The 13104-nt window shown below is 51.4% G+C and overlaps 3 protein-coding genes across 3 annotated transcripts; all 3 read left to right on the top strand.

Annotated features, from left to right (window-relative positions):
• Positions 1–647: 647 nt before the first annotated feature.
• On the top strand, positions 648–8249 carry TRIVIDRAFT_82840 (putative myosin type II heavy chain; the record flags this gene model as incomplete). The annotated part of the gene is made up of 4 exons (XM_014095735.1): positions 648–781; positions 848–1133; positions 1189–7461; positions 7527–8249. The coding sequence occupies 4 exons, from the start codon at positions 648–650 to the stop codon at positions 7986–7988; spliced, it is 7155 nt and encodes a 2384-aa protein (XP_013951210.1).
• Positions 8250–8620: 371 nt separating this feature from the next.
• On the top strand, positions 8621–9541 carry TRIVIDRAFT_226843 (uncharacterized protein; the record flags this gene model as incomplete). The annotated part of the gene is made up of 2 exons (XM_014095736.1): positions 8621–8935; positions 9023–9541. The coding sequence occupies 2 exons, from the start codon at positions 8621–8623 to the stop codon at positions 9539–9541; spliced, it is 834 nt and encodes a 277-aa protein (XP_013951211.1).
• Positions 9542–11421: 1880 nt separating this feature from the next.
• On the top strand, positions 11422–13078 carry TRIVIDRAFT_232012 (glycosyltransferase family 69 protein; the record flags this gene model as incomplete). The annotated part of the gene is made up of 2 exons (XM_014096113.1): positions 11422–11606; positions 11663–13078. The coding sequence occupies 2 exons, from the start codon at positions 11450–11452 to the stop codon at positions 13003–13005; spliced, it is 1500 nt and encodes a 499-aa protein (XP_013951588.1).
• Between the last annotated feature and the right edge of the window lie 26 nt (positions 13079–13104).

A 13104-nucleotide genomic window follows, 5' to 3' on the forward strand; every position in this document is an offset into this window, starting at 1 on the left:
ACTTCATCTAGGCAGGAAACGAAACGGCGACGGAAGCGGACACGCCTAACTATGGAGAAGGAAAAAGAGCTCGGGAGCTGAGAAGTTCCGCAACAGCGAACCGGATCGAGGAAGCCTGATACACCAGACTAGCTGTCCCTTGCAGAGCGCGAATGAGGGAGGATTGACGCGATGATTGCCATGTGGGATGAAAAGGCAATTTCGTTTGGGCAAAAGAGATCAGCTAGCTGTGGTGGAAGCCATGCTATTCTTTGCTAGGACTAGTGCATCTCTAATCGCTGTTATCGCGATTGCCAAAGTCACGTGCGGCGCCTCTGTTTACTTTCGCGGGGTCTCGCCCCAGCAACCAGGGTGCTGTAAGCTGCATGTATACATTTACGGAGCTCCCCCCAATTGTCACCGCACCTCATTGTTGATTGTGTTTCTATACCTGATGCTTTAATTTTGGCCAAAGTGCCCGTGCATCTTTCTTGTACTATTTTCTTCTTTTTTGTCTAGCCTCCAGCAAGGCTTCGTTCTCTCTCTAATTTTCCCTTTGACTGCCTCCTATCCAGCAACCGAAGGTTACGTGAGGGGCCAACATCAACGCTGCTGCATTACAGCATACCGGTATGAGTTGGTCTGGGAACTCTAGTTGATAATCGACAATGTCATTCACCCCCAACGGCTCGGCGCCGCGGCGGAGTAATCCGTTTGCGAGAAACGCCTCTCCCTCACAGGCAATGCCCTCCTCTAGGCCAAAGTCAGTTCTCTTCGCCTCGCCATCGACCTCCCCCAGCGTGTCGACACCGCCATCTACGGCCTCCACAGCCTCCACAGCCTCGGTTGCACGGCCCCGAGCCAATAGCTCTTTCGGTACAGCGATTGTTCCGGCCGGCATAGTATCAAGACACCATCGAACCGACTCAAGGGCTGGGATGAGCTCGAATACAAGCACCTTTGCTCCCTCCTTCATCAAGGAGGAGGAAGACTTGAGACAGAACCATGATGCTGTCAAAAGCATTGAGGGCGAGAATGACTTTTCTGGCAAGCGATATGTCTGGCTTAAGGACCCGCAAGAAGCTTTCGTGAAAGGTTGGGTTATTGAGGAATTGGAGGATAACAAAATCTTGGTGCAGACCGACAATGGAGCTGTGAGTTATCTCCTTAGCATGGACATGTGCAATCGATGCTAACAAAGGTATATAGCAACGCGAAGTTGATGCCGAGAGCGTTGATAAAGTGAACCCCGCCAAATTCGACAAGGCAAACGATATGGCCGAGTTGACCCATTTGAATGAGGCGTCGGTCGTCCACAACCTGCACACGCGATACCAGTCAGACCTGATCTACACTTATTCAGGCCTCTTTCTTGTTACCGTCAATCCATACTGTCCTTTACCGATTTACTCCAACGATTATATCAATATGTATAAAGGTCGGAGTCGAGACGACACAAAGCCTCACATCTTTGCCATGGCTGATGAGGCGTTCCGCAATCTGGTCGAAGAAGGTCATAACCAGAGTATTTTGGTCACTGGTGAATCTGGTGCTGGAAAGACGGAGAACACCAAAAAGGTTATTCAATATTTGGCAGCGGTTGCGCAATCTGAGTCTCCAATCAAAAATCAGTCTCGGCACACAAACCTCTCCGAACAAATTCTTCGTGCCAACCCTATTCTAGAAGCGTTTGGCAATGCTCAGACGGTGAGAAACAACAACTCGTCGCGATTTGGAAAGTTTATCCGAATCGAGTTCAGTCGAGATGGCGCTATTACTGGAGCGTTCATCGACTGGTACCTACTTGAAAAGTCTAGAGTGGTAAGGGTGAATGCGCAGGAGAGAAACTACCACATTTTTTATCAGATCTTGAAAGGAGCAGATTCCAAACTTAGAAGAGATCTGCTTTTGGATGGACTAGATATTGGTGACTTTGCGTACACCCGCAACGGGCATGATAGCGTGGCTGGAGTGTCTGACCAAGAGGAGTGGAATGCGCTTCTGGAAGCTTTTGACGTTATTGGCTTCTCTGATGAAGATCAAATCTCAATTCTTCGCACCATCGCTGCTGTGCTGCACCTGGGAAACATTGACGTTGTCAAGGAGAGCCGGAGCGCAGACCAGGCTAGGCTGGCTGCGGACGCCAAATTACAAGCTGCAAAGGTTTGCAAGCTCCTTGGCGTGCCACTCGACCCGTTTCTTCAGGGCTTGTTACACCCCAAGGTAAAGGCTGGACGCGAATGGGTTGAGAAAGTCCAGACTCCCGAACAGGTTCGACTCAGCTTGGACGCTCTCGCGAAGGGTATATACGAGCGAGGATTTAGTGACCTTGTGGCTCGGATCAATCGCCAACTCGATCGCACTGGCATGGGCTTAGAAGACTCTCGATTCATCGGTGTTCTTGATATTGCCGGTTTCGAAATCTTTGAAAAGAACAGCTTTGAGCAACTGCTTATCAATTATTCCAACGAAAAGCTCCAGCAATTTTTCAACCACCACATGTTTGTTCTTGAGCAAGAGGAGTATGCCCGCGAGCAAATCGAGTGGCAGTTCATTGATTTTGGCCGAGATTTGCAACCAACTATTGACTTGATTGAACTGCCAAATCCAATAGGAATTTTCTCTTGCCTAGACGAAGACTGCGTCATGCCCAAAGCCACCGATAAGTCTTTCACAGAGAAGCTGAACTCTTTATGGGACAAGAAGTCTACGAAATACCGTCCCTCTCGACTAGGCCAGGGCTTCATCCTCACGCACTACGCTGCCGAAGTCGAGTACTCCACTGAGGACTGGCTCGAGAAGAACAAAGATCCTCTAAACAACAACATCACACGCTTATTAGCAGCTTCGACTGATAAACATATTGCAAATCTTTTTGTGGACTGTGCTGATTCCGATGACGATCACGGCGGACGGAGGAGCCGTGTCAAGAAGGGTCTATTCCGAACCGTGGCCCAGAGACACAAAGAGCAGCTTCACAACCTGATGTCTCAACTTCAGTCTACGCATCCTCATTTCGTCCGTTGTATATTGCCCAACTACAAGAAGCGACCGAAGTTGTTTGACAAACTACTGGTCTTGGACCAGCTTCGGTGTAACGGTGTGTTGGAAGGTATTCGTATTGCGCGAACTGGCTTTCCCAACAGATTGCCCTTTACCGAGTTCCGCCAGCGATATGAAGTTCTCTGTCCTGATATACCAAAGGGTCACCCGGATGGCCAAGTTGTGGCCTCACTAATGCTGGAAAGGCTCGGTCTTGACAAGACCATGTACCGCGTCGGTCTCACCAAGGTTTTCTTCCGAGCCGGCCTCCTAGCTGAATTGGAGGAGCAACGAGATGCCCTGATTACACAGATTATGGCCCGATTCCAATCTGTGGCCAGGGGATACATTCGCCGTCGCGCAGCCCATAAGCGACTTTTCCGCACGGAAGCCACTAGAATCATCCAAAGGAACTTCCAAGTATATCTCGATCTTGTCGGCAATCCATGGTGGCAGCTCATTGTAAAGATGAGGCCTCTCCTCGGCGCCACTAGAACTGCGGCTGAGGTGAAGAAACGAGATGCCATGATCAAAGACCTTAGTGAAAAGATGCGACTCGAGCTAGAAAGCCGTCAGAAGCTTGAGGACGAAAGAAGGAATTGTCAAGCTGAGATTGCCCGCATCCAGAAAACCCTGGAGAGCGAGCGCGCCCTTGCTTTGGACAAAGAAGAGATCTTCATGCGACTTCAAGATCGTGAGGACGAGCTGGAAGAGAAGCTGGCAGGCGCGCTGGAAGATCAAGAAAGATTAGAGGATCAGCTAGACAACCTGATGGAGGCAAAGAACCGGGCAGAGCAAGAAGTTGAGAAATATCGTGCACAGCTTGAACAGGCGGCTTCCCTCATCTCTAGGCTCGAAGAGGAAAAGACACGCTTGTCAGCCAAGGCAGTGGAGCTCGAGGCGGCCATCAATGATCTATCTCGGAGACAGTCTGAGCATTCTGATAAGGAAACCGCTATGGAAGGTGAAATCAAGATGCTCCAAAGCCAATTGGCTCTTAAAGATCGAAAAGCCAAGGATTTGGAAGACAAATTGCTCAAGCTGGACCAAGATCTCGAAGTCAAGCTATTCACCGTGCAGAAAGATCTTGACGCCGCTAAAGTTCGAGAAGTTCGCCTCTCTCGAGAGAACCAAGAAGTGCACGAGCAACTCGCGGAGCTTTCCAAGACATCAACAGATTACGAAGATCTTGTCCGATCAAAGGAAAGCGAGCTGGCATTGCTGCGTGATGATAAGCGGCAATCGGAAGCTGAGCGCCGAAGCCTCGAAGAGCAAAAGAGGGCTCTTACTGAAGATATGGAGAAGAATTCTGCCAGATTCCGCGATGTTCAAGCTGAATTGGTGGCATTGAAATCCAAGCAAATACAGCTAGAACGCGAGGCTCAGGATGCCAAAGTTTTGCTTGAAACTAGGCTATCCGAGGATGCGCAGGCTGAGAAGAACCGCAAAGTTCTCGAATCTCAAATCAAAGACCTTCAGGACGAGCTCTACACAACGCAAATGGAACTCAGCAGAGAGCGACAGTCCCGAGATGACGTCTTGCTGCTTGGGGAGCACAAGTACCAGGCACTCAAGGACGAGTTTGATCGTCTGAATGACGCAAAGATAATCATCGAGAAGGAAATGTATGTCCAGCAGGATACCTTGAGGCGAACCATGGAAGCGCGAACCTTGGTCGAAAAAGAGCGGGACGATGCCAGAGACGAGATTCGAAAGCTTCGTGTAGCCAAAACAGAAGCGGAAGAGGCTCGGCTACAGGCTGAAATGGCTGGTGAACGCCAAGCTTCGAAGGCGGCACGCGAAAGAGAAACCAGCCTTCGGAAGGATCTCGAAGCTGCCCAGGAGCGGCTCCAATGGTTTGAAGAGGAATGCAACAAGCTGAATCGCCAAGTTGAGGAGCTCAACAAGCTCATCCTCACATCGGGAGAATTTGGATTGAAGAATGATCAGGCCAAGGAGAGAATGGAACGTGAGCTCAACACAATAAAGAGCCGACTCGCGGCGTCAGAAAATGACAACAAAACACTGCTCAACAAGTTGCAACAGAAGGGTCTCGAAATCGCCAGAACCAGCTCTCGTGCAACAGAAGCCTCTCGGAGCCAGCTTCTATCTCTTCGCGGAGAAAAGGCGAAGCTCGAAGAACATAATGCAAAGCTGAACAAGCAACTAGGCGATGCTCAACTTAACATTGCGACTTTGGAGAAGAAGGTAGAGAAGCTTCACCTCAACCTAGAAGATTTAAATCACGAGGTTGCGAGGGAGGCGAAAGTTAGTAGGAATGCGGAGAAGGCTTCTTCCAACTTTACCGTTCAACTGGCAGAAGCAAACCGACTGATTGATTCGGAGCGGCAGCTACGGAACCAAACACAATCCACGGTACGCACACTGCAAGCGTCCATAGACTCACGAGACAAAGAGCTGGAAGACATGAGGGCTCAGATGCTCAAAGCCCTCAAAATGGTTGACCCCGAGGTTCAAGTCCCCCAGTCAAATTCCAGTAACGAGAAGGCTTTGCTCAAGAACTTTGACCTTGTGCGCATGGTTGAAGAGCTACAGCAGAAACTGCGAGTTCAAACCGTAGCCAGGACGAATGCGGAAAGCCAGTTGAACGAGATGAGGGCATTGAGAAACGAGAGCCCTAGTCGACCAGGGCTTGGAGAGTTGCATCCGAACGAGGCACCATTCCAAGACTCTCCTGGGATGAAGAAATCTGGCAAGGCAGGCCTGCATTCTAATTCAAATGGCGTGGGCCCTGGCCGGCGCTTCCATGATGCCAATTCCCGAGATCTGTCACAGTCTGACAGAGGCTTTGGTGCATCGGATATCAGGAATGGCTTAGAATTGAAAGCAGAAATCGAAGATCTCCAGAGTCAGCTACAACTAGCTCAGATGCAGAACCGACAGCTTCAGAGCCAACTCGACCGAAACTCAGGGTCTGATGATGCATACGAGGACGAGGCCTCAATCCTGCGAGTGCAAAAGCTTGAAAAGGCCAACAACCGCCTTCACGACATGTTGGACGATTCGGCCAAGAAAGTGGCTGCTTTAGAGAAGAGCATGCGAGCTGGTGAGCTCTCCCTGCGGGATATTCAAACACGCTCTCATGAGGAGCTTTTGGATATCTTCAATAGCCAGGAGGAAGCACGCAAATCTCTGTTGCATAGCCACAAAGATGCTGTTGCAGAATTAACCGAAGTGAAGGCTCATTTCGACAAGATGCGCCATGATCGAGCGAAGCTGGAAGTTGAGCTCCGAGATTCAAAGTCTGACCTTCAGGAGATGACTGCCGCACGCGAGCAGGAGGCTCAAAGCCGAAGCCAGCTATTGCAAGAATTCACCGACCTCCAGATCAGACTTGATGCGGAGACATCCAGGCTTGCTGACGTATCCTCAAGCCTAGAGATGTACAGAGGCCGAGCGGATGAGTACTTTAGCAAGCTTGAGCAGGCCGAAATTGCTGTTTTGAAAGCGACGAGAGCAGAACAGTTTGCCAAGTCACAGGCCAAGGAGGCAGAAGACACGTACGCCGAGGTTATGTCTGAGAGGCAAAGGATGGATGCTCTGATTGAGGATCTGCAGGGCCAAAACCATCGCCTTGAGGGTAGGGTAGAGGATCTTTCAACCGACTTGGACGCAGCAACGCAAGCCAAGAAGCGTCTTCAACACGAGTTGGAAGATTACCGTAACCAAAGGGCCATGGAGATTGAAGACAAGGAGTCGAGCATGGAGCAAACTCGCAAGAAGTATCAGACTGAGTTTGCTACCCTGGCCAAGGAGCTTGATCTTGCTCGAGAAGAGAAGCTGTTCAAGCAAGCAGAGATTACTAGGCTTCGGGAAGAACTTGATGAGCTTAGGTCGAAGTGGGATGATGAGGTGCTAAACAGCTCAACGTGGTCCAAGGAGAAGGCTCGATTAGAGTCCACATTGGTCGATGTGGCCTCATCGCGTGATGAAGCAGTCAGTGCGCATAACGAGGCCCAAAGCAAGATTGTTTCTCTGCTGTCGCAGGTGCGAACTCTTCGATCGAGTGTGGACGAGATCACCACCGAGCGCGACCTTCTTATCCGGGAGAAGAAGGGCGTCGAAGCTCGTCTCGAAGAAGCCAAGGCAGGCTTCGATGAGCTTGTCAAGGGTGGAAGCCCATCGCTCCGTGACGCTGCGGGTATGGATAAGGAAATCCTAAACTTGAAGTCTAGCCTTGCCCGACAAGAGGACATTGCACTCGCCGCGGTGGAGAAGATGCGGCGCGCTGAGGCACTGGTTATTGAGGTTCAGAAGGATGTGGCGGCCGAGCGCGAGAACGCTGCGGGCTTGCAGAAGCAGAAGACGTCGCTAGAGAAGAGCTTGAGCGAGGCGCAACTCAAGTTAATAGACCTTGAAACCAAGGGTTATTCGAGCGGCAGCCAGGACATCAAGTTTTTGCATAAGCGCATCCAAGAGGTAAGCTGCCACTCTCCCCCTTGGCCAAAAAGGTTCACGGTATCCATGTACTAACTACTTCCTAGCTTGAATCACAATTGGATAGCCATGAAGAAGAAAAGAACAAGTCTCAACGCTCTGTTCGAAACGTGGATCGCACTGTGAAGGATCTACAGACGCAGATTGAGCGCAAAGATAAGCAAAACACTCAGCTTACGGATGACGTGAACCGCATGCGCGACAGGGTCGACAAGCTTCTCAAGACAATCGATGAGCTGCAGGCATCGGAGTCGACGAATCAGCTCTCGGCTCGCCGTGCCGAGCGTGAATTGCGTGAGGAGAAGGAGAAGTGTCACCGCCTGGAGCGAGAGCTGGAGGGGTGGAAGGGTCTTCGTATGGAGAAGGGTTCGGCGCCGGCGGGAAGTGTGCGAGGCCGAGGCGTCACCTGGAGAACCGGCAGTGAAGGGGAGGATTCGACGCTGATTGACGTTCCACAGAGAAACAGCAGCCTGAACAGAGCTCCTAGTATGACCAAAGGCTTTCTGTAAAGCTGCTGGAGCGCGAATGACGTCTGCCGGATGAAGGGGTAAAGCGGAAGCATTGATGAAGCATGGCGTTTTGTGGCAGGTTTGTGCGACAGTCTTGTGTAATTAGGTATCAGGATAGGGGGGAGGAGGACGGTAGTAGTCATCACGAGCTGCAGGCATGCTCTGTATAATATGGGATTGCCATTGTTCATGATTAAGGGGGAAGATTATGTTATATTATATGATTGGTACGATATTAGTTAATGAGAGACGGATGAACATATGCAGAGAATTGGCTCTACGTTTCCTGGGAGTGTGACTGTAGACGAACGCCAGACTTGAACTGTGTGTGTGTATTACAGGTATTACGTGTTGTTGTGTATGTTGCCGAGGATTGAGGAAAGGTGCAACGCAAACATTTGCGGCGTCGTAATCGAATATTGCTTACTTAGTGCTGTTGCTGATGAGTATTTAGAGGCCCAAAACTCCGTGATGGGATCTTGAGATTCTCAGAGAGAGAATTCTAGCCGGCTATGCCCTTTATCGCTCTTATATCTTGACATCTCGATACTCTCCTCTTTTTCTTGTTATTATTCCAAAGTTTATTCAACTTTCCTTCCATCTTTAGAAAATAGAACCGTCGTCTAATAAAAATGACGAGCAGCGGCAGAAACTACGACTACGACGCCGGGTTCCAGCGCCCTCACCGCGACTCGATGAGGACGGGATACGTGCTCGTGTCAGAAGAGCGGGAGTCTGGCTCCGAGTACTCGGGCTCGACGTGCTGCTGCGAGAGCTGTGGGTCGAGCTGCTGCAGCTCCGAGAGCAGTGGCGAAGACGACGATGCGTATCTGAGCGACTGCTCGGCTTGTTGGGCGCGGCGAGATGCGTTGCGCAGGGGTAGGGCGGGATGGAGCGAGGGAGAGAGGGGGTATGCGGATTCGGGGCGTAGGGCTGAGGCGAGGGATGTGAGTTTTTGCTTTTCCGTCTGTTTTTGGGGTTGTTGAGTAGCGTTTTTTTTTGGTTGGATTGATGATATTAACGGGTTGTAATAGCAGGATCGCCATCATCACAATCACCGCCATGGACAGCACAGACATGGCGAAACGCGTCAGAGAGGCCAGCAGAACAGCGGCCATACGTCTCGAAACGACACCTCTAGCACAAATATAAACACAAACACAAACAGCTACAATATTACAGCGACGCCGGCTTACCGCAGCCTCACGGAGCACATCCTGGCCTCCACCAGACGCCTTCACCAGGACGAAGAAAACCTCCGCCATTTTCGAACGTGGATGCGCGTATTGGAAGATATCCAGCGTCCGTCACACGTGACCCTGAGCAATAGTAACGCTGCCCCTGCCCCTGCCCCTGCTGCTGTTGCTGCTGCGAGGACTGGCCAGGGCTCGTCTTCGGCGACAGCACTTGGAAGGGCGTCTGATGCCTCGTCTCGCGCGATTGCGGGTGAAGAGGCTGCAGCGAGACAGACTCGGGTGTATCCGCGAGGAGCGCGGGGATACTTCATGTCCGGGGGCAGAAGCATTTCCAGCAATCGGCGACGGAGACTGTGAGAGGCCTATTGCAATTAAATAGGATGTCATTTGTTCGTATCAGTTGGGTAGCATCGAGCAAAAGGATAGATTATCCATGGCTCGTGTGTGTATGATTAATCAACTGCATTGATGATACAATTGCTGCTAACTCGTGAGAGTAAGCATAACGATTGGTTCGTCCGATTGACAAGGGCAAAATCGCCGACTCCTAAAAGGAATTTCGGCCTGCTTTCTTACTCGTAATTACAAGTATACGGGGTACGGGCAGATGGAGATGGATAGGTCATCGATGCTTTTTATAGATCAGAGAGCCGCATGCGGTAATCGCCGAAAGAAGCAAAAAAAGAGAAGGAAAAAAGAAGGGTCTGGCCGGGGATTGAACCCGGGACCTCTCGCATATCAGCTGTAGGGTTTTCCCTAAGCGAGAATCATACCACTAGACCACCAGACCAATCAATCGTCTGATTGAATGTTGGAGAACGGCGCTGGGATTAAGGTATATAGACTCTATCTTGATTGTCTCGAAATGTCTTTAAGCTCAAGACGGAAGTAGGTACATAAGGTTGCGTCCACACCATGCACACCCCCTCGTATTAAAGTAACGCTACTAAGAAAACAAGCATTTGTCCCTCCAATCCTAGGCTAGGCTGCCGATAACAACGACCAGGGTGCATCTCAGACATTCGCAAACAGCACCGCTCTCCTGTGCGGCATAAACAGAAACGCCACGATGCCCAATCGCAGGCCACGCTGCTGCATGTCCAACTGGTGATGGGATTCGCTGTCCACGCCATGGGAAACAACGTGTTTCGCGACAAGAAACACGGCACTCGACTCGACTCGACCTGACAATGGCCCGCCCCCATCTAGTCGTGCTTGCGCGCTGTCACGATATTGTCCGACCGTGGCTAAACCGAAACGATAAGACCCTGCTTGCCTGACACGCAGCTAAGCTTTTTTTTTTTTTTTTCTTTTTCACATGGGTATGAGAGGGCTGAGAGAGATGGCGTCTTGGAGCCCGTGCTCTGGAGACCGCTCGGCTTGACCAGTGGGGGCTTAGCCGGTGCCAAAGAGCCCTGCCACATCAAGGCTGGCCAATAGCTCTGAGCTTGTTCTCGTATCCTGCCGCTGGAGAGACCGTTCCAGATGGTTGGTTATGTCCAGGGTTGGGGGGCTAGCGGCCGTGCAGGTACGAAGCAATTACGAGATGAAGCCCATTGCAACATTACGAGATTGGTCGAGCGAGAAACAAAGAGAGTCGGGGAGTCAAAGAGAGAGGGGAGAAGATGGGGGGGTTTGGGGAGGCAAGCAGGCTGACGAGAGAGAGGGAAAAGGAAAATGGGATGGGCTCGCTCTCCTCCTATCTCAGAGTGTGGGAAGCGAGATGCTGTCACACCGTGTCTTTGTCTCGCAGCTGTCCGTCCACTGCATGGCCATTCCGCCATTGGACCGGCCGCCTTCAAGTCGAGCTCCCAGAAGAGTGCATTAAAGCCGTGCCATGCTTGACATATATCTCGTATCAGCCCGGCGTATCCGCCATCGAGTCCACTTTGCTTGCTAGGAACGAAACGAGCATTTGCTTTGCAGGCACAGTTACCAACAGGTACGAGTAAGAGTAAGCACTTGAGGACTGCGAATATTATCACCATCACGACGACCCACCGCCTGTGGTCCGATAGCCGAAGGATCACTCAGTTAAGCAACAGACACGACACAGCCTCTTCTTCATAACCTTTCTTTGTTCCTGTGGCTGCACTGCGTTGGAGCCTTGGTGCGTCCCCTATCGAGGACCTCCGCCCAGTCCTGCTTTTGACTTTTAACCAATAGCTTTCTCCACGCCTGTCAAAAGCTCTCAGTTCCTGAGAAGTGTTTCCGGGCTCCCAAATTCTTTCCCTGTTCTCTTCTCGAGGGTGCCCAGTCTTTAAAATGCGCAGCAGAAGGTTACCGTTGGTGGCGGCTCCATTCATTGTCCTGCTATTATTGGGAAGCTTATACATTGGACGCGATCGCCTGTCGTGGTTCCCAAGCTCTCAAAGGCGCCCGATCCCATACAAGCAGCTGTCCAAGGAGGTTATACACAATGGTAAGCGGCTTGGCAAAGACACAGTACAAGTGGTGAACGAGGCTCTGACTGTCCAGGCTCTATCCTACCGGCGGAAACCATTAGCGAGTACCTCGAGACCATCTACAATGTGAAGCAATTCCCAACACTGGAGAATCTCGAGTGCCCGGCTATCAACGTCACACGATACAAGTCGCTCAAGTCTGGGAAACCATCGCCGAAACGACCGGCACCCTCTTCTCCTCCCCCAGTTCCATCCTCATCAACATCTCCATCAGCATCGTCGTCTCTACCTCTGTTTTCATTGCCTCCTTCATCTCTGTCTACATCCTCGCCCTCATCTTCAGCTCTAGCGTCATCGGCATCAGCATCTTCATCTCTCCTAGAATCTTCTCCATCATCACCATCCAGTACTCCTGCTTCTCTTCCTCGTTCACTCTCACACACAAGGCCCGCCGACGTCGAGATCCGTTACTTCTTCGCTCTCGACTTGAGGAACTGCATCGGCCTACTCCCTCGTCTCATTGGCAGCATCATTGAAGTCATTCAGTTCCTCGGCCCTCACTCATGTGCTCTCTCTATTGTAGAGGGAGACTCCCCTGACGGCACCGGGGATGTGCTCGCCGCTCTACGACCCAGCCTTGAGGCGCTGGGCGTCACTTACATCTACAACTCTTCCACCGTCCACTCGGCCGAAGGCAACCGCATAGCCAAGCTTGCAGCGCTGCGCAACATGCCCCTGGAGCCCATCTATCAAAAGACTCTGCCCATTTCCGACGACGCCAGCGTCATCTTTCTCAACGATGTGGCGGCGTGTCCCGAAGACATTCTCGAGCTGCTCCTGCAGAAAAAGGACCTCAATGCCGACATGACTTGCGCCATGGACTGGACGTATTCCGGCGACGATCCCACTTTTTACGACGTCTGGATCGCACGAGGAATGAATGGAGACTCGTTTTTCCACATCCCGGCCAGCGGCAATTGGGGCGAAGCGCACAACCTCTTTTGGAATGCGCCGGATACGAAGTCCCGCTTTGAGCAGCTGCGCCCTTTCCAGGCGTTTGCATGCTGGAACGGCGCCACCGTCTTTAGCGCCCAGCCGATTGCTGAGGGCCTTCGCTTCCGTACCAACTACGACAAGACGGGAGAGTGTTTCCAGGGCGAACCCGTCTTGTTTTGCAAGGACATGTGGTGGCGAGGCTACGGCAAGATTGCTGTCGTACCGAGCGTCAATCTCGAGTACAGCGTCAAGAACGGCAGGAGGCTCAAGCAGCTCAAGGGCTTTGTCTCCGATAATGTTGTCAACCACGACGCGCGAAGCGATAGGATTGAGTGGGCGGGCCCTCCAGATACGGTGCGATGCATGCCGACGTGGAAGGATCAGTTTTTCCAGCGGTGGAACAAGAGCTTGACGCCGTGATGAGTTGGAGCAGGGCAAGCAGAAATAGCCATTGGCTAAAGTAAAATAATATATAATGTATATCATATAGACGGGGTTGGTTCATATTGTTTGCGAAAC

This window comes from Trichoderma virens (assembly GCF_000170995.1).
Source record: "Trichoderma virens Gv29-8 chromosome Unknown TRIVIscaffold_89, whole genome shotgun sequence".
Lineage (NCBI taxonomy): Eukaryota > Fungi > Ascomycota > Sordariomycetes > Hypocreales > Hypocreaceae > Trichoderma > Trichoderma virens.